At 38.7% G+C, this 24,608-nt stretch overlaps 3 protein-coding genes across 4 annotated transcripts; 1 reads left to right on the top strand and 2 right to left on the bottom strand.

Moving 5' to 3' along the window:
* Positions 1-3,461: 3,461 nt before the first annotated feature.
* Positions 3,462-9,266, bottom strand: LOC137835215 (uncharacterized). Its single transcript, XM_068643609.1, has 2 exons — positions 6,254-9,266; positions 3,462-3,585 (listed from the first exon to the last, which is right to left on the bottom strand). The coding sequence occupies exon 1, from the start codon at positions 7,948-7,950 to the stop codon at positions 6,331-6,333; it is 1,620 nt and encodes a 539-aa protein (XP_068499710.1). The 5' UTR covers positions 7,951-9,266; the 3' UTR covers positions 3,462-3,585; positions 6,254-6,330.
* A 942-nt stretch (positions 9,267-10,208) lies between these two features.
* Positions 10,209-12,610, bottom strand: LOC137834035 (uncharacterized). Its single transcript, XM_068642101.1, has 3 exons — positions 12,229-12,610; positions 10,457-11,428; positions 10,209-10,399 (listed from the first exon to the last, which is right to left on the bottom strand). The coding sequence occupies exons 1-3, from the start codon at positions 12,608-12,610 to the stop codon at positions 10,209-10,211; spliced, it is 1,545 nt and encodes a 514-aa protein (XP_068498202.1).
* A 6,937-nt stretch (positions 12,611-19,547) lies between these two features.
* LOC137835214 (trifunctional UDP-glucose 4,6-dehydratase/UDP-4-keto-6-deoxy-D-glucose 3,5-epimerase/UDP-4-keto-L-rhamnose-reductase RHM1) lies at positions 19,548-23,480 on the top strand. 2 transcript variants are annotated; one of them, XM_068643607.1, is made up of 3 exons: positions 19,548-19,847; positions 20,970-22,544; positions 22,631-23,480. In XM_068643607.1, the coding sequence occupies exons 2-3, from the start codon at positions 20,982-20,984 to the stop codon at positions 23,075-23,077; spliced, it is 2,010 nt and encodes a 669-aa protein (XP_068499708.1). In that variant the 5' UTR covers positions 19,548-19,847; positions 20,970-20,981; the 3' UTR covers positions 23,078-23,480. The 2 variants fall into 2 exon arrangements, with proteins under 2 accessions (XP_068499708.1, XP_068499709.1); XM_068643608.1 differs by having other exon boundaries at positions 19,694-19,847; positions 20,973-22,544.
* The last annotated feature ends 1,128 nt before the right edge of the window (positions 23,481-24,608 follow it).

Here is a 24,608-nt window from a genome sequence, read left to right as displayed (position 1 = left end):
CGATTGAATACTTCACCAAGTGGATCGAAGCAGAACCAGTAGCCTAGATCACCGCACACAAGATTGAGAGTTTTGTATGGAAGAACATCGTGTGCTGGTTTGGTGTGCCTAAGCGCCTGGTGTCAGACAATGGGACTCAGTTTGCAAGTCACCTACTGAAGAAGTTGTGCGAAGAGGTGGGAATACAGCAGGTGTTTGCATCCGTCGAGCACCCTCAGACTAATGGCCAAGTAGAGTCTGTCAATCGGGTGTTGCTAAGAGGTTTGAAGAGAAGGCTAGAGAAAGCTAAGGGATCGTGGGCTGAAGAGGTACCCCGCATAGTTTGGGCGTACCATACCACCGAGCAGTCAGGAACCCACGAGACCCCATTCAGCTTGGTCTATGGGTGTGATGCAATGATTCCAGTTGAAATCCAGGAGAGCTCGCCGAGATTCCAGAATTTTGTGGCGGAGGACTCGAACGAAGAAAGAAGGTTGAATCTGGATTTACTGGATGAGGTCAGGGAGGAGGCAAGGGTAAAGGCTGAGGCAGTGAAAAGGAGGATTGAGCGAAGATATAACTCGAAGGTGATGCCAAGGCAGTTTAGAGAGGGCGACCTGGTGATGAGGAAGGCCCATCAGTACGAGATGGAGAACAAGTTATCGCCTAAGTGGACAGGACCATTCAGAATAACCGAGGCGCTCGGGAACGGCGCCTACCGCTTAGAAACGTTAGAAGGAGGGGCGATTCCTCGCACCTGGAACGCCACGCACCTCAAGTTATATTACAGTTAAAGTTTTGTAAGTAAAAACGAACATGAAGAGATTTACAAGCTTTCTGTTAAAACAGTTTGAAGGGGGCACTCTTTTTTCCCTAAGGAGGGTTTTTAATGAGCCACCCAATAAAGAAGAGTTTTCAAAGTTTAAAGCTTCTAAGATTGCATGCTTGTTATTTCGAAAGTTTTAGAAAAAAGACCTTATCACTCGTACGTGATTCAAGGCAAGTTTAAAGTTATGCTGCATGCTTTCTAAGTAAAAGTTTTAAAGTCCCCATCGTTTTTCGACGATTGGCGGCATCAGTTAAAGTTTTAAAGTCCTCATCGTCTTTCGGCGATCGGAGGCACCAGCGATGACTAAAGACCTCAGCGCTCTCGTGCGTTTTGAGGCAAGAAAAGAAAAAGACCTCCTCGCCCTCGAGCGAGTGCAGGCGAGAAAGAGAAAAAGTCCTCAGTGCATCCAGGGGGGAGGAGATGTACACCCTGGGCAAGTTGAGGCACCAGATAAAGTTCTTCTCGCCTTTGAGCGAGTTCAGGCCAGATAAAGTCCTTCTCGCCGTTGAGTGAGTTCAGGCAAGAAAAAGTCCTTCTCGCCGTTGAGCGAGTTCAGGCAAGAAAAAGTCCTTCTCGCCGTTGAGCGAGTTCGGGCAAGAAAAAGTCCTTCTCGCCGTTAAGCGAGTTCAGGCCAGAAAAAGTCCTTCTCGCCGTTGAGCGAGTTCAGGCAGGATAAAGTCCTTCTCATCGTTGAGTGAGTTCAGGCGAGAAAAAGTCCTTCTCACCTCAGAGTGAGTTCAGGCAAGATGAACTGAAAAGTCAGGGGTGTTCGTGACCTTAAACGGCAGGAAGGGAAGGAAAACGCCTTTCCCCCTTTAAGTGAAACATCAATATTGACTTAGTAAGACCAGAGAAAACTTCCACGCTTGTAGGCGGTGTGAGGGCAGATAAAATCCTTCTCGTCCTGAACGAGTTCAAGTATAGCGTGAAGGGTGAAAGAGGTTTAAGAGATAGCTAAGGTAGGTTCAAAGAGAACACCTCGCTATCCAGTTCTTTGTTCTGAAACTCAGGGAGGTAGAGAAGGATCCGAAAGGCGCCTCTACCCCCTAGATGAGGGAACAATAGTCAAGTGATGAAGGCAAAGAAAGCTTACATCGCCAGAACCCTATGCCGATCAGAAGAATTCCAGGCGATGACGGGGGTAAAGGCTAACCCTGCCGGGCAGATCAGGTAAACTGTATTGTGACACCAGTTTAAGTTAAAACCTGCTGCCTAGTAAGTAGATTATGTTGAGGTTTATTGCCTTAAGTTTGCAAGTTGTATTAAATGTCATCGATTGAGAGTTAATAGTTGCTCAAGTTTTGGCTTTGAGTTAACAGTTTGATAAATTGTTATAAGATTAATAGTTTGTTCAAGTTCAAAGCAGTAAACGGTTAAGCCCAAGTATCATTGAGTTGATTTATTCGAGTAAGTTCTACCGGTTATGTTGGTTAATCACACAGCGAGTAAGGGTAAGAAGCATTCAGAGAGAAGTAGCATAAAATAACATCTTAGCAGAAGAAGTTATATAAAGCAGTATTAGTTCAAGTTTATACGCAAAACAGCTGTTACATATAAAGTTTTTACAAACAAAGATGAACGCCAAGTTTCAAAAAACAAGGTGATGGAGGGAGGCAGTTAGTCTTCAGTTGGCACGATCTTCCCATCCACCACCTCGTTGCAGATCGATACCATGGAGAGGTCGAGCTCGAGATATTGGCACGAGACTTGCTCCAAAGCGGCGTCGAACCCGGCGGCAAGGACTTGGGCGGAGCTTTGCTCGAGCTCTTGAGCTTGTTTCTTCAGCTCGTCAGTTTGTTTCTTCAGCTCTTCAGCTTCTTCACGAGCCCGAGTGATGTGAATGTAACTACAAGAACACATGATTCTTGACATTCTTAGGAACAACTTGAGCTGGATTTAAAAGGCACTCTACTTTAGAATTGGATCAATGTTCTAAATTCAAGAACTCACCAAAACTAAGCACCAACCAAGACTCATATTGAAGTCCATGTATTGTCAAATTGAATCAAAACAAAAGGAAAGAAGAACAAGAATTAAAACTGGACAGAATTTAAATGATAGCTACTGAACCAAAACAGAATTAAGAACACAATGCTGGAAACACAAAATAAATGGTAGAAAAAGAAGTAAACTCTAGGAATCAAAACTACCGAATGGAAAATTGAAGAAAAGGGAAGAAGAACACTTATAGAATAAGATGCTTGCTGGATTTTGAGAATTGGAAGAAGCCATTCACGCCACTTGGAACCTTGAACCAAGATAAGTGATGGAGTGCCACCACTTGAAGCTCACCATAGCTCACAAGATAAGGCAAAGAAGAGGAAGACTCAAAACTCACAAATTCTCTCCCAAATTGAGTATAGTCTCTCTACTATAAAATTCCAATCTGAATTGTACAAGCTAAGCACCTTTATTTATAGCCTAGAGGTGCTGAAAATGCAAGCTAAATGGCACACAAATGCAATGAAATTCGGTTTGGCACCCCCTAGGCTCCTATCTACACTCCCCACTAGACTCCCTTACTACTTACACCTTTTTATTACATTCACACCCCTATTCTATAAAAGAAATAAGAAGAGCCATTTTATTATACTCTTGTCCCAAAGCTCTTGCCATGCTCCTAGTAATTCGTTGGGCTTGGGCCCCTTGTTGGGCTTGGACCCCTTGATGGGCTTGGGCCCCTTGTTGGGCTTGGTCTTCATGGCCTAGAGCATCCTCTACTTGGTTTCCATCATGCTCCCCGGGTTGGAGAGAATTCGTCCACGAATTTGGGAAACCTGCAGCAAAAGGAGTGAGATCAGTAACATTGAAAGAATTACTACCAAGATAAGTAGAGGGCATATCTAACTCATAGGCATTATCATTAATCCTCTTGATGACTTGGAAAGGGCCATCACCACGAGGCATAAGTTTGGACTTCCTTAGAGAAGGAAATCTATCCTTTCTCAAATGAAGCCAAACCCAATCACCGAGCTCAAAGATTAATGCCTTTCTCCTTTGGTTGGCAGTGTCAGCATACTTACCAACTTTCTTCTCAATTTGTAACTTGATGCGGTTATGCAAATCTTTAACAAAAGATGCCTTTTCAAAACCGTCTTTGCATAGAACCTCATCAAGGACAGGAATGGGAAGAAGATCTAGAGGTGTGAGGGGATTAAACCCATAAACAACCTCAAAAGGAGAATGGTTAGTGGTGGAATTCACTACTCTATTATAGGCAAATTCAACATGAGGTAGTAAATCCTCCCAAGCCCTTGGATTCCCGGAAATAAAGCATCTTAATAATTGACCCAAAGTTCTATTAACCACTTCGGTTTGACCATCAGTTTGGGGGTGGCAGGTAGTAGAAAACAGAAGTTTGGTGCCAAGTTTCCCCCATAAGGTCCGCCAAAAGTGACTTAAGAACTTAGAATCCCTATCAGATACTATACTTCTAGGAAGTCCATGCAAACGAACAACTTCCTTGAAGAAAAGATTTGCAATATGGCATGCATCATCCACTTTGTGGCATGGAATAAAATGAGCCATTTTAGAAAAACGGTCCACTACCACAAAGATGGAATCCTTACCCTTCGATGTCTTGGGTAGTCCTAAGATAAAATCCATAGAAATATCAACCCAAGGCATTGTAGGGATAGGAAGAGGGGTATATAAACCATGGGGTTGGACCTTAGATTTAGCCTTCCTACATGCTATACATCTATCACAGAAGGTATGTACGGATTTGCGCATGTGAGGCCAAAAGAAATGTTCATGCAATGTTTCTAAGGTCTTAGCTACCCCAAAATGTCCCATAAGCCCACCCTCATGAGCCTCTCTAACAAGAGATTGTCTAATAGATCCTTGGGGAACACAAAGTCTTTTTCCTTTGAAAAGAAAACCATTATGTAAGAAAAAGTCTTTATGACCTCCCTTGGAACACTCTTGATAGATTAGAGAGAAATCTAAGTCATCATGATAAAGTTCCTTTATGTGATCAAAACCTAAATATTGAACATTTAAAACATTTAACAAGGTATATCTTCGTGAAAGAGCATCGGCCACTACATTAATTTTACCTTGTTTATGTTTGATCACATAAGGAAATTGCTCAATAAACTCCACCCACTTAGCATGTCTCTTATTAAGCTTGCTTTGGCTTTTCAAATATTTAAGGGACTCATGATCACTATGAATCACAAATTCCTTTGGAAAAAGATAATGTTGCCAATTTTGCAAAGCTCTAACAAGAGCATAAAGTTCTTTATCATAAGTGGAGTAATTGAGATGACTCCCTTTGAGTTTCTCACTAAAATAAGCGATGGGGTGTCCTTCTTGAAGGAGGACGGCCCCAATGCCTATATTAGAGGCATCACACTCTATTTCAAATGTCTTAGCAAAGTTAGGAAGGGCTAGAATGGGGGCTTTAGTTAATTTATCCTTCAAAGTTTGAAAAGCGTTTTCTTGCTCTTGTCCCCACTTAAAAACCACATCCTTCTTTACTATGGCATTTAAAGGTGCGGCAATTGTACTAAAGTCTTTCACAAACCGCCTATAAAAACTAGCAAGGCCATGAAAGCTTCGTACTTCGTTGACATTGGTGGGTGTAGGCCAATGTTGAATTGCTGCAACTTTTGTTTGATCTACATGCACCCCTTTATGACTAACCACAAACCCTAGGAAGTCTATATGATCTAATGCAAAGAAACATTTAGCATGGTTAGCATACAACTTCTCCTTCCTAAGGGTTTCTAGAACTTGTCTAACATGTGACTCATGATCTTCTAAGGACAAGCTATATATAAGAATATCATCAAAGTAAACCACAACAAACTTGCCAATGAATGCTCTTAAAACATGATGCATGAGTCGCATGAAGGTACTAGGAGCATTAGTCAAGCCAAAAGGCATGACCAACCACTCATATAAACCAAATTTGGTCTTAAAAGCGGTTTTCCATTCATCACCATGTTTAATTCGAATTTGATTGTAACCACTCTTAAGATCAATTTTGGAAAATATTTTAGACCCATGTAATTCATCCAACAAGTCATCTAACCTAGGAATGGGATGCCTATATTTGATGGTGATGTTATTTATAGCGCGACAATCCGTACACATCCTCCATGTCCCATCCTTTTTAGGGACAAGTATGACAGGCATAGCACATGGGCTCGTGCTATCTTGTACCCACCCCTTAGCTAATAAATCCTCAACTTGTCTTTGAATTTCTTTGGTCTCTTGGGGATTGGTCCTATATGCAGGGCGATTTGGTAAAGAAACCCCGGGCATGAAGTCTATTTGGTGTTCAATCCCTCTTAGAGGTGGTAAGCCTTTAGGAGGATCTTGAAACACATCTTCATATTCCTTTACCAAATGGTCCAAACATGTGGGACTATCCTTAGCCGACTCATATTCAATAGGTCTAGGAATAGCTAAAAAAATAGGCTTGTGAGTAACTATTACCTTTTGAACTTGTTGGGAAGATATGAGAAGGCTTCTCTTGGAATTTTTAATTTCTTTTTCTTTCTCTCTCTTTTCTCTCATTTTGACTTGGTCCTCATGTACCTCCTTTGGAGAGAGAGACTTGAGAATGACTTTGTGTCCATGGAAGTTAAAAGAAATTTTGTTGGTAAAGCCATCATGAAAACTTTTCTATCAAATTGCCATGGCCTACCTAAAAGGATATGAGTAGCTTCCATTGGAACAACATCACACAAGACCTCATCTTTATATTTTCCAATGGAAAATGTAATGAGGACTTGTTTGTTCACCACTATCTCACCCACCTCACTCAACCATTGTAACTTGTAGGGCTTGGCATGAGAGATGGTAGGCAATCCAAGTTTGTCTACCACTCTTGTGCTTGCCACATTTGCACAACTCCCCCCATCCACAATCAAAGAGCAAACTCTATCATTAATAAGACACCTTGAATGAAAAATATTTTCTCTTTGAGTTTCATCAAAAGGTTTTAACACTTGTCCAAGCATGCGCCTTATTACTAATAGGTCACCCTCATGTGGGCTTTCACTTTCACTCTCACTTGGGGATCTAGAAGGTGAGGAATGTCTAGAAGATTCGGACCCATGCTCACTACTATCTACCCCATCATGCATATACATAGTTCGTTTAGTAGGGCAATTAGAAGCAATATGTCCATAGCTTAAACATTTAAAACACTTCTTACTAGACGATTTTTGTGGTGATTTAGGCCTAGCATTGGAAGTGGAAGGCTTAGACTCTCTAGGTTTGAAAGTAGAGTCCTTAGAAGGGATGTTTGAAAAAGAGTTTTTATTTTTCCAAGAAGAGTGGTAGTAGTTATCTTTAGAAGAATTTTTGAAAGCATTTTTCCTTGCAAGTTGATTTTCAATTTTGCTAGCAAGGTGCACCACATTTTCCAAAGAAGAATATTCTTGTAACTCTACCACGTCTTGAATATCCCTTCGAAGTCCACTCACAAACCTAGCTATCTTAGCCTCCTCACTCTCATCCATATTAACTCGAATTAAAAGCGTGTCTAGTTGTTTAAAGTAATCATCCACACTTAGCGCGCCTTGATGAAACCGTTGGAGTTTCAACATAAGGTCTTTCCTAAAGTGTGGGGGTACGAATCTAGCGCGTAAACATGCTTTCAAATCGTTCCAAGAGACCACGGGCGGCCTCTTGTGTAGGTCAATGTCCATGAGGTATTGATGCCACCATTGCATGGCATAGTCCAAAAATTCTAAAGAAGCTAACTTAACCCTATGCTCATCCCTAACCCCATTTACATCAAAAATTTGGTCCACCTTAGCCTCCCATCCTAAGTATACATTGGGATCACTATCACCACTAAAACTAGGAAGTTTTACATTTGGAGAACAAGGGCCAGCCACATGTTGGCGCCTCTCTTCATGGTGATGATGTCTTGGCCTTGGATTGTCTTCATAATAACCATGGGAATGCCTTGAAGAATGCCGACTAGGAGGAGGAGTTCTTTTCTCACGGTTTTGATGCATTTCCTCTCGGTTTAACTCCAAACTTTGGAGCCGTGCTTCCATCTTCCTTATCACCTCAAGATAGTGAGCATTGGATTGCTTGGCATTCTTTAAGTCCTCATAAAGGGCTGCCTTTTGTGGTGAGCACGGTTTGGAGGACTCTCCACTAGAGAAATGAGCCATGAGCAGAAAATACACAAAAACAGAAAACAAAACAGTGAAAGAAACTTGTTAAACAATTAAAAACAGTGAGATATAGGTTGCTGGAAAAATGCCCAAGAAAGCACTCAAACCACTCCAAGAAAAAATTCTGTCCTCAACCAAGCCTTGCTTGTGAAATGGAGTAGCTTCAAGTGAAATATGTTACAGCAAACCAACTTACTTAAGAACAAGTCTCCACACAACTTTTAAGAAGAACAAAAAGACAAGCAAGAAAAAGGTGTAAACAATAAAAGCTAAACCAAAAACAGAGAGTAATGTATGACAAACTAGAAAGAATATGAATGAAAGACAATCAAGAAAAATAAGGAACTCAATGAATAAAGAAGGCACACAAAAAGAGTCCTAAAGAAAAGTGCTAGAGTAGATTAAAGAAAACAGAAAACAGCTACTGGAAATGTATTGTTTTTTTTTTTTTAAAGCAAACTGTGCTATGTTTACAGATTTAACTGTACCGATTGAAAGCGAACTGGACTGTGAAAAATTAACCACAGAAACTTCAATGTCTTAACTCAAAAATGGCACTGGAATGAGGTAAAAACAGTAAGCCAATTGAGAGAAATAATTTTTTCAAAATTGCTGCCCAATTACCGTATTCTTTTCGGCAGTATTGTACACTTTTCGTATTTTATTTATCATTTTTTGTGTACTTGGAATTTTTGAGTGATTCTTTTTTCTATGCTTTTGTAACACTTTGAAGTATGTAAATCCAAATTTTCACAAATTTTCAGTGAGCCAATTAATTGCAGTAAATTGAAAACAGTAGCACGTTTGTAAGAAAACAGAGTATCCTATTCAGGAAAGAAAAACAGTAAGATGAACTAGCAAAGACATAATGGAATTTGTGTAAAAGAACTTGTATAGAATGAAGATACAAGCATGAACTCAAATCTAAAAATGAAAATGCACAAAGGATCAAGCAATAAACTAAAAAACAGAAAGTAATACCAAAGCAAGAAACAATCAAAGCAATAAAAGTACTACAAGAAGTAATGACAATTATGGAATAACATGACTAAGACAAAACTTGACATGATTACAAAATTAAAAGACATATAACAAGGTATAACCACAAGTGAAAGGAAGCTTAAGGTCAGCTCTAGGAAGGAGAATGCCATTCCAAAAGAGCAGCCATACTCATATGAACAATGAGTGCTAGAGTCCTTTTCACAAACACATGGTGTAACAAAAGAAAACAGCAAGAAAACTCAAAATAAATCCTAAAACAGAATGGTAAACAACTTGAATTAAAGAGCTCTTGAAAGTAAAGTGCAATACAACTCAAGAATTAAGGAAAAACAAGCCTAGACTCTAGATACCACATGATGTGAATGTAACTACAAGAACACATGATTCTTGACATTCTTAGGAACAACTTGAGCTGGATTTAAAAGGCACTCTACTTTAGAATTGGATCAATGTTCTAAATTCAAGAACTCACCAAAACTAAGCACCAACCAAGACTCATATTGAAGTCCATGTATTGTCAAATTGAATCAAAACAAAAGGAAAGAAGAACAAGAATTAAAACTGGACAGAATTTAAATGATAGCTACTGAACCAAAACAGAATTAAGAACACAATGCTGGAAACACAAAATAAATGGTAGAAAAAGAAGTAAACTCTAGGAATCAAAACTACCGAATGGAAAATTGAAGAAAAGGGAAGAAGAACACTTATAGAATAAGATGCTTGCTGGATTTTGAGAATTGGAAGAAGCCATTCACGCCACTTGGAACCTTGAACCAAGATAAGTGATGGAGTGCCACCACTTGAAGCTCACCATAGCTCACAAGATAAGGCAAAGAAGAGGAAGACTCAAAACTCACAAATTCTCTCCCAAATTGAGTATAGTCTCTCTACTATAAAATTCCAATCTGAATTGTACAAGCTAAGCACCTTTATTTATAGCCTAGAGGTGCTGAAAATGCAAGCTAAATGGCACACAAATGCAATGAAATTCGGTTTGGCACCCCCTAGGCTCCTATCTACACTCCCCACTAGACTCCCTTACTACTTACACCTTTTTATTACATTCACACCCCTATTCTATAAAAGAAATAAGAAGAGCCATTTTATTATACTCTTGTCCCAAAGCTCTTGCCATGCTCCTAGTAATTCGTTGGGCTTGGGCCCCTTGTTGGGCTTGGACCCCTTGATGGGCTTGGGCCCCTTGTTGGGCTTGGTCTTCATGGCCTAGAGCATCCTCTACTTGGTTTCCATCACCGAACAAGCTCTTCAGCAGCCTTTTTGTTCTCATCCCGAGTCTGAGCCAGCTCTGCAGCAATCTTCGTGGCTTCTTCTCGAGCTGTAGCGAGCTCAGCAACGGCATCATCCCTCTCCTTTTCAACTTTCCCGAGGAGTACCTCTCGATCTGCTGACCTCTTTTCAAGGTTTTCCACCTTGGTTGCATCTGCTTTCATTGCAGCCTCCAAGTTGGCCACCTTGAGCCTGTAAGGTACAAGCTTACTCTCCAGCTCGATTTTCTCTTGGGCTTGGAGGTGCAGTTTTTGGCGCAGATCGGAGGCCTCCTTGCGCGCGCCTCTTAGTTCAGCATCCATGGCGTCCTCCAGCCTTGAATGGTCGATTTCCGCCATCATCAGGTTGCAAGAGAGCTTCTCCGCCTCCATCCTTATCAGGCGGTTTGACTCCTTAAGCGCTGCATTCTCGTCTTGGAGCTTCTTGTTGGAGTCCTTCACAGCCTTCAATATAATTGAGGGGAGATCCTCTGCCATCATCTTCAGCTTGGCTGTGAAGGGCCCCAAGACCTCTTCGATGGAGGATGGGAGGCTGGAAGTTGTTGCTGGTGGAGCTGCTGGAGGAGCTTGGTGCTGACTTTCACCACCACCCTCTTGAGTTTGAAGGGCGAGGGCGGCTTCGTGGCGTGGTGGTGAAGTCGAAGACTCTGTTATCAAAATTGGCGAGTTATGACCACCCTCATCTCCTCCTGGTGCGGCCCCAACGATAGAGGTGGTTGAAGGAGGACCCTCTCCAGCAGATACGAATTGCGTGGAGGCGCTTGGAGGGTTCTCAATAAAATTGGGGTCGCTGCTTTCAACCACAGGGGGCGCGACAGCCAAGGGTGTCGCTTGGACTGGTTGCGTTGGAGCTGGAGGTGAGGGCGGTGTTGGAGTTGGGAGTGCAGGTGGTGAAGAGGGAGCCACCCTTGTTCTTTTGGTGACAAGGCCATCCTCAGTCGCCTCGTCTTTTTCTTCCTCTTGTACCACCTGAGGAGTTTTTCTCTTGGGTTTCCTCAGGACAAGCTTTTTTCTTTGTGGGGCGGGTAGTGCCCCCGAAGGAGTTGGACCTTGGGGAGGAGTTCTGCCCTGCGCAACGGCGATCTCCACTACCGAGTTGGGCACGGTTTGGGAGCCCGTCGCCAGCTTGTGAGACCGGGCGATCGCCCTCAGTTCAGCTAGTTTACCTTTTCCCAACATGAAGTCTGCACAGGGTAGAAAATAGATGAGTAAGCACAAAAGCAGAAGCAAGATATACAAGTATATGCACGCAGGAATAACGCAAACAAGTGGCACATGGATTCAAAATCAAGACCAGAACAAGCAGAACGCCAAAGGATGGAATGGTAGAAACGCTAAGTTAGTTCCAACACAAAACAAGAGTCTTGGTGCTGGGGTAGGGGCTGACCTATGCGAGCTTCAAGTTGGCCCTCGGAGAACTCAAAGGAGATGATTGAGGCGGTAGGGAAGGTGATGTTGGCAGCTGCTACGCTCTTCCAGAAAAGGCAGAGATCTTTGTCTAGCTCGCCCATGTTGTCGGGACTCCTTGGCCTCCTGAAGCATTCCTTGGAGTCTTTGTTCCCCTTGTGTACCCAGTACAAGGGGAAACCGTCGAGCAGTGAGGGGTCTTGCTCGTTTGGGCGCACCTTGACGAACTTTCCTTTCCAGTCTTTGTAAGATTGCTGGAAGATTGAGAGGATTGACCTCCCAGCAATCCCGTTTAAGCTAATCCAGAGGCGATCTCCGGGATTCTTAGCCTCGAACAGGAAAAGAAAGACATCTACTGAAGCCGGCAGCCCCAGATGTGCGCAGATGATTTGGAACGCCCTTATAAACGCCCAGCTGTTGGGATGAAGCTGGGCGGGGGCGATGTCGAGCTCGGTTAGCAGCTCTCTCTCGAAGCGAGTAAAGGGAAGCCTGAGCTTCACTTTCTTGAAGAAGGTGGCGTAGAGGAAGCAGAACAACTCGCCGTTGTTCCCTTTGTCGTCCGCGCAAATTGGCTCACCCGGGAAGCAGGGCAGCACGGCCACCTTGCTATCATGCTCCTTGTGGAAGGAGAGGTCGGACTGGTCTCCTTTCCTTAATCGGTGCACGCCCAGCTCAGTGTTTATTGAAGAAGTCTCTTTTAGCAAGGTTGGGGTGGCCCAAGGATAGAGTTCTCCGTAGTCTCGTGGGGGAAGGGAAGCCCCTCCGGTGACTGGCGGAGTTGCCTGAGCGGGGTTGGCGTGAGAAGTTGCAGGCCTCTCAGCCTGGTTAGAAGGAGCATCAGAGGCTCGTGGTGGATTGCGCGCTGGTGGAGGATTTGCCCCAAGAGCAACCCTACGCGCTTGGGGTGGAGGGTTTCGCGACGAAGAAGGAGGGTTCGCGGTGGACTTCGTGTGAGCCATCGCAGGAACTGCAAACGAAAGAGAAAAGGATGAAATGAGGACAACAGAATGACTCGATTGAGGATGAAGAAGACAGGATGAGCGAAAAAGGGTTCGCTGGGATAAACGTTACGAAGAACGAAGCTCTAGGTTACGAGAAAAGGAGAAAAAGAAAAAACAACCCACAACGTATGCTCCAGACAGATAATGGATGATGCGAATCGGTTAAAATGCAGCAAATATCAACAGAAGAAGTAAAAGGGGTACCTTTTTATGATCGGATGAGCGTTGAAGAGAGTTGGAGATTGAGAGAGTTGAGAAGCTTCGTGGGTTTGCAGAGAGAAAACTTAGAACGTTTGAGAGTGCAGAAAGATGATGGAACAGTGGAAGCGCAAGGGGTTTAAGGGTTTTTCGAACGTTTTCGGAAACGCAAACGACAGCTGAAGACGACCGTTGATGAAGCCACGTGTCGAGCGATTGAAAAAGGGGGTTTGGTGGAGCGTCAGAAAGGCAGAAGGTATAGACCTACGGAAATCCGTAACAGCGCCACGTAGATCGACGGTGATGTGACCTCTTAGTCTTTTCGTTGGACAAGTCTCCGCTTAAGACTGGGGGGCTTGTGTACCGACCAGGTAGTCGGGAGTGATGACGTGGCAGCAAGCGATAATATAGGCGTGTTGAGCGGAACACCTGGCTGGCAGAAGGGAAGTACATCGGGAAGTCTGTGTAGTCGCCAATCGTTAAGTTGGCGTACTCCGATCTCTAGCATATCTAAACCGGCGGTCACCAGGCTTGTATCATAGTCGTCGTATGTGAGTTTAGGCGACCAAGTGATCAGAGACCGCCGAAGGAGGGACATCGCCGAAAGATTAGGAAGGCTTGCTTAGGGCCTTCAGAGGGTACGAGTACGAAGGACAAAGTTATCAGATGATCATTCCCTAGCCAAAGGTCGAGGCAAGGGAACAGTTTACCAGAACATGCACGATGAGCAAGTAAAGCAGATCGTGATAGCGGCAGGCGAGACCACGGAGAAGGTGTGCATGGTGACACCCCGTGCTCGCCACTAGAAGAGATCGCGCTCCAAGGCAGCTATGCACCGAGTTGCTCCTCGCCTGAGTAACTTAGTCGAACAACCTGAAGAGTAGAAGTGACGCTCAAGTAGAAGATGCTCCAGATGATGACACGCGTACAGCTGGATGTGAGCCACGTGTCCAGAGGTGTAACCGTCAGGAGAGAGAAAATGCACAGGTATATAAGGAACTCTTAAACAGATTCTGAGGTACGCACATTTAGAACACTTCTTTACGCTTTGAGAACACTTGAGTACGCTGAGAGAGATTTTGCACGGTTCCTTGAGTTTTAGCTTTTCTCTCTTAGAGTTTTGGTGATTCCGTCACTGACTTGAGCGTCGGAGCGCGATCGGCTGCAGCCACGCCACTCTGTCTTTTTCAAGTTCTTGAGGAGAATCGAGGTGTGAAGGACGGAAGCTAGCGTGGTGCAAAGCCGATCCAGAGGGAGATACCTTCGACGTGGCAAGACTCTTGCGCTTTGGTCAACCGGCAGGATCACATCTTCATGAGCATTCTTTTCTCCTTCCTTCCTTCTCTTTCAATTGTTCATGTTTAAGCTTGTTTCCTTGAAATTCTGTCTTGTGTTCTTGAGTTTAATGGTTCGGCTGTTCTTATTTTCCAGCAATCATTTTCAGTTCTTTGCCTTTTAATTTCATTTTGTTCGGTTCAATCTGTTTCTTATCCAATTCTGTTCGGTGTTTTTAAGTTTTACCTCTTTTTGTTGGTTCAATTTGACAATATGAGGAACTTCCATGTGAGTTTGGATTTGGTGCTAGTTTTGGTGAGTTCTTGACTTAGAACATTGATCCAATTCTAAGAAAAAGTTCCTAACAATTGTCCAACTCAAGTTGATTCCTAAAAATGTCAAGAATCATTCTCTTCTTTGCTATTGGAATCACATCACAACCTAATCTAAATCCAAACCAAAAAGCAACACAACTTCAAGCTTCATGTGGATTTGAAACATCAAAGCTCCAATGTTCAACAACAACCACCAATATATCTTATTGCAAGAAACAACCACCAGCAGTTGCATATAGAAATCAAATTGACTTTTATACTACTTATTGTGCACCTAGTGCCAAATTGAAGTTGAAAGAAAACTAAGTATGCAAAGTGAATACTTAATCACACCAAATGAAGACCGAAGAGTAAACCACCAATATCAAATTTAATTTTCTGGCAATAATTTTCCTCTTTGTATATCCAACTTTATTTTACTTCTTAAATTTATTTTTTATCTCATTATCTAAACCCAAATAAATAATTTATTCAAACTAAATAAACAACCATATTATATTATGTTTATTTTAGAAAACAAGTACGTAATAAACATTTATTTAACTTGGAATGATAAATGGTGTTCTACTACTTCTTTTCCAAATATTGCAGGGATATCTGATGGTTCTAACATTCCGGATACAGTCTCTCAGTTTTACAGTAGATGCCTCATCTTTTTAGTCATATCATGGTCAAGGTAGAACATGATATTCCTAATTGGGTTCTAGATGAGTCTGGTCGTTTCACTCTCATATCGGCTAGGACTTTCTTCTTGGAACCAGGAGTTCCCTGTGGTTGGGGTAAATTTATTTGGTCTTCATTTACTCCGCCTTCCAAATCTCTTGTACTTTGGAAAGTTTTTCATGGGCGACTTCCTACAGATCAACATATTTAGAATAAAGGTTTGCATATTTGTTCTACGTGTACACTTTATGAAAAACACGAGGAATCTATTTCACATTTGTTTCATGAATGCTCTAATGCTTTGAGTATTTGAAGTTGGGTTTGGGAGATTTTTCCTACTTCTCATTTCTTTAATAAGGATGATTTTCTTTCTTTTATTAAGAGTGATGGTAGTCCTTTGGTTAAATTGATTAAGCTTGTTGTGATAACTTTTTCTATTTGGATGATATGGTGTATGAGAAATTTTGCTCGTTTTCAGGATAAGATTGAGGTTTCTCAGGCTATTTCGATTATTAAAGATTTAACTTGTCTAGTGGGTAACTCGTCTAAAGCATTTATGAAAAATGATATGTTGGGTTTCAACGTGATCAAGTTTTTTGCTATTAATACTCGTACTGGTAAAGTTCTCCATCCTCTTCCTGTGAGATGAGAGTTTCCTTCACCAGGTTGAGTTAAAATTAACACTGATGGGGGCTGTTAGGGGATATCACTATAAGAAAATCATGAAATAAAAACCAATTTTAGAGACCAAAAATAATTAGTTGCTATAGTGACTAAATTAAAGACCATTTTAGAAACTAAAAAAAAATTGGTTTCTAAATTAGTTTCTATTATTGTTAAATAGTTTCTAAATTGGTATCTAATTAGTTATCAAGGTTTTAACTACCAATTATTTAGATTCTAAATTTGGTAGCAAAAACCTTGTAGCTAATTAGATACCAATTTAGAAACCATTTAACAATAATATAAACTAATTTAGAAACCAAAAAATTTTTTAGTCTCTAAAATGGTTGTTAATTTAGTCACTATAACAACTAATTATTATTTTTTTCTCTAAAATTGGTTTCTATTTCATGATTTTCTTATAGTGTATCCTGATCTTGCTACTTGTGGAGGTATTTTCTATGGGAGTATGGGGGAATTTATTGGAGTTTTCTCTGCATTCCTTGAAGTTCAAACTACTCTGGTTGCTGAGTTTTATGGGGTTATACATACTATGGAGGAAGCTCAAAAGATGGGCCTTACTAATGTGTGGTTGAAATGTGATTCTGCTTTGGTTTGTGTTGTGTTTACTACTAGGACAAATGTTCCTTGGATGCTTCGAAATCAATGAAATACTTGTCTTAATTATTGTGTGAAAATCAGGTTTAGGGTTATTCATATTTTTCGTGAAGGGAATGTGTGTGCTGATAAGTTGGCTAATTTAAGATTTATTCATAGAGAATCATTTCATTGGTATAATAGGCTTCCATGTAGTTTGTTCTTAGAATTCTTTATGAATAGGTATAGTCTACTTATGTATCGTTTTTGTTAACATATGGGTTTTGGCCTAATTCTCCCATATTTTTGTATTCTTTTTCCTTTTTGTAATAATACTTTTTTCATATGATGACAGATGATTGTTGTTACTTGAGGTGTTAGTCTAGCAGAGATGTCAAGTTGCATAGTGATACTTAACATAACATTTTTATAAAAAAGAAAATATTTAACCTTATATAATCTATCATAATTTTACTCCATCCAAAAAGAGAGAAGTTAATTATGAAAAAAAAAAAACACTACATCATTTATTTATTTACTTTTATGAAAATGACTTTTTTCATCTATTTTGTAAATTTTAAATTCTTCAATTTTTTAATTCTTTACAAAAAAATGTTTGGTATATTATGTATTTTGACGAGAATATTTCAATACAATTTTAGTCCCTAGCTTAATTATCTGAATATTCTTCCCTTCCAATCAGTAACGGTTATAATCAGACTGAAATGCAATTTAACTATAGTTGCGTCATAAAGTAATATTTTATAATAAAATTAAAGGGTGAAAGTTAAAATGAGTGGGTTATAATTGTTGCTGGAAATTGAACAAGTAGAGGCAAATTGAACCACATACTCTACTTAATTTGGTACCATGACAGATGATGGGAACCTTTTAAAATTCAACCTACTATTACTCTGAACCTGCGGTTGTAAGGACAATGTGGGTCCTAATTCAACAGAGTGCCATAACTCTGCATTAAATTATGCATATCACTAACCAGATATATAGAGCTTATTCCTACAAAATGCTTTTTTACATTTGGGTATATACTTCATTCTAATAAATTGTAATAATTATATAAAATAAGCATTTCTAGGAGTTGTTTTATGATGATTTCAGGATTTGTTTTTTAACAACAATGTTTTTAGGATTTTTTTTAAATATTTTATCACTTTCTATCTAGTTTCTATATCACATTCTAAATGTTTGCTTGTTTTTTTTTCACGTTTCTGCATAATTATATGTTTGCTTGTTTTTTTTCACGTTTCTGTATAATTACGTAGTTTTCTTCTTCACTTCATGTTTTTCATGTGCAACTAACTATGGTTGGAGTGATTGATATGTTTTCTTACATATTTTCCCTATTTTACATACATTTTTAACACTATGATTTTGCTACAATTAAGCACGTATAAGAGTCTTGATAAATTATCTAAACACATCACTAGGATCTAAAACTAATGGAGAATAATTCTGAAGTCACAAACACTACATGCAAAGCATGCCTACCTAGATGAACATAAAACTCAAAACTCACTCAAAGAAAAAAAAACATAAATTTTTTTACTCTAAACATAAATTTGATAAAACATTTTTACTCTATTCAATGCTAGGAGTCTAAAGGTGGTATCGGATTGTAATTCCGGTTACAAATGAGATTAGAAATCTAGAGAGAAAAGAAAGGAAAAAAAATTCTAGAAAAATAATAATTATTAAAAATGAAACACAAACAACTAATATTTATATATATGATTTATTTATTTTAATAATAAAATATTTTATATATAATTTTCATTATATCACTTTATTTTAAAGTTGTTTTTTAGATGTTTACATTATTAGTTGTATTTTTATTTTTTACCCAATATTTAAATAAGTTACTTAAATGTATTTATGTTGATTAAATTTATTAGTTTTATATAAAATATATTTTAAAAATGGTATATAGTGTGAGTAATTAATTGTGAGAGTAAAGTGTTAGAAGTTAACTAACCTCTTTTTTTGTTCTTTTATGATAAAAGAAGTTAAAATATAAATATCATCTAATTGTTATGCTACCTACCCTGAGGGAAAGTGATTAAAGATAGAAACCCTATATGTGGGTAGTCCAATCATCTGGAGCGGACCACCGTCTTCGCATGATCAACACCTCAACCAATCACACCCCTTTAAACCAGGCCACATCAAAATTATAAAGAAAAATGATTATTTTACACTCATTATTTTAACATTTTACATTTTTCTTATATTTTTATTAAAAATATTTTTTTATTTTTTTAAATTTTTTTATTACAAATATTAATATTTTAGTGTGGGTGTAAAGTGAAACAAGTATCAAAATATCATCACCCAGTTATAAATTACTGGTACTATAACGTTATAATAATAATTTTAAACATATTATAAAAGTTATTAAATAAATTTGTTTCCATCTTAAAAACGATATGATCAATTTACTAGTAGAGTGATTTAAAAATAATTATTCTTCATCTTTCTAAATTTTTATATTATTTTTTCTAATTAGTTATAAAATATAAGCTACTTAATACAACAATTAAATTAAGAGAATAAAATTTTAGAAATGAATCTTTTAAATATGCTTTAATTTCTTAGATGATATCAAAATATGGTAAATGTAAAATCTTCTTAAAAAAATCAATATATTTTTCTTCTTTATCATTTAGAGGAAACAAAATACTTTTTTTTAGTAAAATTAGCATATAATATTAGATTTGGAAAATATATATTAAAGTTACTATAAGTTCCTCTTAAAAGAGGAGAAATAAAAAAAATTAAAATATTTTCTTATAAATTAAGATTATATTATACTTGAATTAATTTTGTACAAGGTCTGATACGTATATATAATTTAAAATTTTATATTCTATTAATTAGATTGTTAAAAAGAAAAATAAATGGAATGAGATAACTGTTAGAGATTCTTTTAATAATTATACAATTATATGAAATATACTTAATTTTAGATATAGTTGAGAGATTATGGGGAAGGAGAATGTGATACCTCACATTGTTGAACTTTCTTTTAAAAGAAAGAAAAAGAGAGAAAACAAAAGAAATTATGGTGCAAGAATCATACCTTGATGACATGCAATCAATCTACAAAACAAATAAGGAGTAATCATAAGACAACTGTCATGAATCAGATGGAATTTAGTTTAATTCATCTTAATTGAAAATAAAATGGGAAAGTGGGGCCCATGTAAATACACCAATATGGGAGGGCATTTTGGTCATTCAACGTGATCCTCTGGCTCCCCTTAACTGTCTCAAACTCGTCGTTCATCATATTTTCATACAGAGTGTGTGTATATATAAATACATACAAAGTGTGTAGAGTCCAAATCTAAATCTGGGAACTACCATTTTCCATCTCTTCTCTGTCTGAAGAATTTCTCTTTCTTGCCTTCGTCTTTTCTCCTTCTACGCCTCACGGTCTCTAATTCGTAAGTTGTTTTTCTCATTTCCTCTGTTTTCCCCTGTTTCTCTCTCTATTTCTGTATCATCTGGGTGCCGCGGGTCCCATTTGCTGTTTCTGAATTTTACTGCTTAAAGATTTGAAATTTGGTCTAATGGGCGATTTTTGTGATCTGGGTGATGTTCTTTTGGTTGGATCTGTGATGATTATGAGGGTATTGTTGTTTGGTGGTTCTGATGGGTCTTGATCCACGTGATCGTTTCGGTTTAATCTTGTGAAATGATCAGATCTGTGCTGCATTTGCTTTTCTGAAGCAAGGGTAATTGGTTTTGTGAAAATTTCATTGCATCTCGTACTGTTAGTTTGGAATCTGAGTTATGTTTTTTTTTTAATCTCTTGTTTTAACATTGTTTATTTGTTTATTAGTTTATCTGCCTTTGTATTTATTACTAAGGGAGAGTGGGAGTTTAACTTTTTCCTTGTTTGTTTTTTCCTGAAAGTCGGTTGCAGAATTATTATATATAACAATAACAATTCCCTTGCCCGTTTTGTTTTTGTATTTTTACATCTTAACGAACTGGATCAAGAAAATATGTTCCCATATTCCCTTGGCTGTTTTGTTTTACTCTTTCCATTGGACTTGTTGTGTGAACTTTGCTGCTATACACTCTGGATCATCTCTTTTATCATCAGATAGACACTATCCTCGTGGTTTATTCAACCCTGCACACAGGGCAGGGAGGTTTCAAACTATCACCTCCTGCAATGCTGAACATTACCTTAACTTGTGCCGTAGTTGGTTGATTTTCTCATATTACTCTCTTAAAAGTTTGTGCAGAAGTGGCTTATCTTTAATGGGGCTGTCTGACTTAACTTGTGTAAAACTGGGGTTCTAATTCCAAATCAAATTTGGAGTTTTACGTTAGTAGTATGCAATCCCATTTCATGGGACTCTTTATCATACATATTACTACAGCGAAACTCCAATTCTAATGGGATAACACTAGAAAAAACAGAACCTATGGTACTGTATGAAGGTTTTCCCCATTTGTACTTGGAATAAAAAATATATTTTGGTTTTACTTTGTTTATTTTTTGGTGATTGTGATTCTGATATGTATATTGTGATTTTCCCTTATTTTTATTGTAGAAGTTGGTTGACATGGCTACGCACACACCAAAAAATATCCTCATTACTGGAGCTGCTGGATTCATTGCATCTCATGTTGCCAACCGGCTTATCCGGAATTATCCCCAGTACAAAATTGTTGTTCTTGACAAGCTTGATTATTGTTCAAATCTGAAGAACCTCATTCCTTCAAAATCATCTCCCAACTTCAAGTTTGTGAAGGGAGATATTGGAAGTGCTGATCTTGTCAACTACCTACTCATTACCGAGTCCATTGACACAATAATGCACTTTGCTGCTCAAACTCATGTTGACAACTCATTTGGCAACAGCTTTGAGTTCACCAAGAACAACATATATGGAACTCATGTCCTTTTAGAAGCCTGCAAGGTAACTGGTCAGATCAAGAGGTTCATCCATGTGAGCACTGATGAGGTCTATGGAGAGACAGATGAGGATGCTATTGTTGGAAACCACGAGGCTTCTCAGTTACTTCCCACGAATCCTTACTCTGCAACAAAAGCTGGGGCAGAAATGCTTGTCATGGCATATGGCAGGTCATATGGTTTACCTGTGATCACAACACGTGGGAACAATGTTTATGGGCCCAATCAGTTTCCTGAGAAGTTAATTCCAAAGTTCATTCTCCTGGCTATGCAAGGCAAGCCTCTTCCAATCCATGGGGATGGTTCTAATGTAAGGAGTTACTTATATTGTGAAGATGTTGCAGAGGCTTTTGAACTTATCCTTCACAAGGGAGAGGTTGGGCATGTTTACAATATTGGTACTAAGAAGGAGAGGAGAGTTATTGATGTTGCCAAAGATATATGCAGGCTTTTTAAGATGGACTCAGAAGCTAGTATAAAATTTGTGGAGAACAGACCATTTAATGATCAGAGATACTTTCTTGATGATGAAAAGCTGAAGGTCTTGGGTTGGTCTGAGAGGACCACTTGGGACGAGGGCTTGAAGAAAACCATGGACTGGTATATCAACAATCCTGGTTGGTGGGGTGATGTCAGTGGTGCATTGCTTCCTCATCCAAGGATGCTGATGATGCCCGGTGGATTGGAGAGACATTTTGATGGATCTGAAGAAGAAATACATGCATCATATGTCTCAACTAATACTCGAATGGTGGTTCCAACATCCAAGAATGTTACCTCTTCTCAGAAGCATCCTCTCAAGTTCTTGCTTTATGGAAGAACAGGTTGGATTGGGGGTTTGCTTGGGAAATTGTGTGAAAAGCAAGAGATTCCCTATGAATATGGAAGAGGGCGCCTAGAGGATCGTTCATCACTTGTGGCTGATATTCAGAATGTGAAGCCTACACACATTTTTAATGCTGCAGGAGTGACTGGCAGACCCAATGTTGATTGGTGTGAATCCCACAAAACAGAAACCATTCGCACCAACGTTGCTGGGACTTTAACATTGGCTGATGTCTGCAGAGAGCATGGTATCTTGATGATAAATTATGCTACTGGGTGCATATTTGAGTACGATGAAGCTCATCCACAGGGTTCTGGCATTGGCTTTAAGGAGGAAGACAAACCCAATTTCATTGGTTCTTTCTATTCCAAAACTAAGGCTATGGTAAGGTCACTTACATGTTATTGCCTTATTCCCTTTCTATTATTCTTACAATTATATCATATAATTTGGATGTGAATGTTAATCAGGTTGAAGAGCTCTTGAGAGAATATGACAATGTGTGCACCCTCAGAGTTCGCATGCCAATTTCATCTGACTTGAGTAATCCACGTAACTTCATCACCAAGATTTCTCGTTATAACAAAGTCGTGAACATTCCAAACAGCATGACCATTTTGGATGAACTTCTGCCTATTTCGATTGAGATGGCGAAGCGAAACTTGAGGGGCATCTGGAACTTCACAAATCCTGGGGCAGTGAGCCACAATGAGATTCTTGAGATGTACAGGGATTACATTGATCCAAGCTTCAAGTGGGTTAACTTCAACCTTGAAGAGCAAGCCAAGGTGATCGTAGCTCCACGGAGCAACAATGAGATGGATGGAGCCAAATTGAAGAAAGAGTTCCCTGAGCTTCTTTCCATCAAGGATTCACTGATCAAGTATGTCTTTGAGCCAAACAAGAAAACTGCTTAAAAACATTTTAAGCAGTTTCATGTTTTAGACATCACAGGTTATGCATTTTTGTGGCGGGCTACATAGATCACTCATTATTTCATTGTTATGTCATTGGGTTTCGATAAGAACCATACCGCAAAACTTGCCGATGTAGTTCTTGTTGTCTTAGCTATAATTGGTTCCAATTTCAGCATAGTTGCATCATGTTACTTTGTTTAGAAGGTGGCAAGTATTATAATTGGGCCAGATGTGGTTTCTAAGTTAACACTTATGCTGCTTTATTATAGTTTGTAGAGTCTCTTCAAGAGCAGCTTTTTAGATAATAGTGGTTTTGGTACCTAAAAGGCTTATTCGTGCATCTTTTCCATTGGAAGACATGTATTCTTTTATTGCTCATATATTATATCGTTTTTCTGAGGTATGCAGTTATGTTTGTATTGCATTTGCATTGTATATTATGCAGTGCAATGGATGCTTCTGAGGTATTCATTTATTTTCCTACGGTTAAGACATGGAAAATAATACTAAGTATTTTGTTTACATGGTATGAAAATATTTGGAATTGGGATGAACCAAAGTAAAATTTACATGGTTTTGGAAATTAAATTAGACTTACTTTCCAAAAAGAATAAGTCGTGAGATTTTCCTTAATGTAATAAAGGTCAATCTAGTTGAATTCCCAAAAAAATATATTAATTGAATTTTTTTATTTAATATTATTTTTTTACAAATTAAGAAGGGAGAAATTGAAATTGAAACAAGAATGCAAAGGGAAAGATAAAAATTTAATGTAGTGAAGAAGATTATAAACATACATAAAAATTTAATGTAGTGAAGAAGATTATAAACATGCAAAATTTAATTATAATAGATTGTTTAATATGTGATCGCAAAGCAGACTCTCTAATGTAGTTTATCTAGAATGAATTATGTAAAAAATGAATTTGGCATGCAATTTCTAATGTAGTTTATCTAGAATGAATTAGGTAAAAAATGAATTTGGCATATGTAGAATGAATTATGTAAAAAATGAATTTGGCTTGCAATTGTGAATTTGGTCGATTAACATTACTTACGCGATATGACTTTCACTTAATTATTAAACAATTTGAGATCAATCGCTTAAAAAATTGTCTAATGAAAAAGTGAATATGAAAAATAACATAATTTGTAGGAAACATATAAATGACAAAAACTTAATTGCTTGAAAGGTAAAATAACATTGAATTAAATGTAACTGTTGGAGATCCCACATCGACTAGAGATAAGGGCATTTCATAATATATAAATGGATGCAAACCCTCAACCCTATGAGTCGGTTTTATGGGGTTGAGTTAGGCTATCCATAAAACCGGCTCATAAGATTGAGGTCTGCACCCATTTATATATTATGAAATGTCCTTATCTCTAGTCGATGTGGGATCTCCAACACACCCCCCTCACGCCGAGAGTGATAGATAGAAGCTCGTGCGTGGGACTATATATTTTGGGTGGTCCGATAGCGGGTGGCACGATAGGCTCAACAAATACTCACTAGGATAGGCTCAAA

Source organism: Phaseolus vulgaris, chromosome 5, assembly GCF_000499845.2.
Source record: "Phaseolus vulgaris cultivar G19833 chromosome 5, P. vulgaris v2.0, whole genome shotgun sequence".
NCBI classification, from domain to species: domain Eukaryota; kingdom Viridiplantae; phylum Streptophyta; class Magnoliopsida; order Fabales; family Fabaceae; genus Phaseolus; species Phaseolus vulgaris.
Note: the sequence above shows the minus strand (reverse complement) of the source record. Positions and strands in the feature narration are given on the sequence as shown.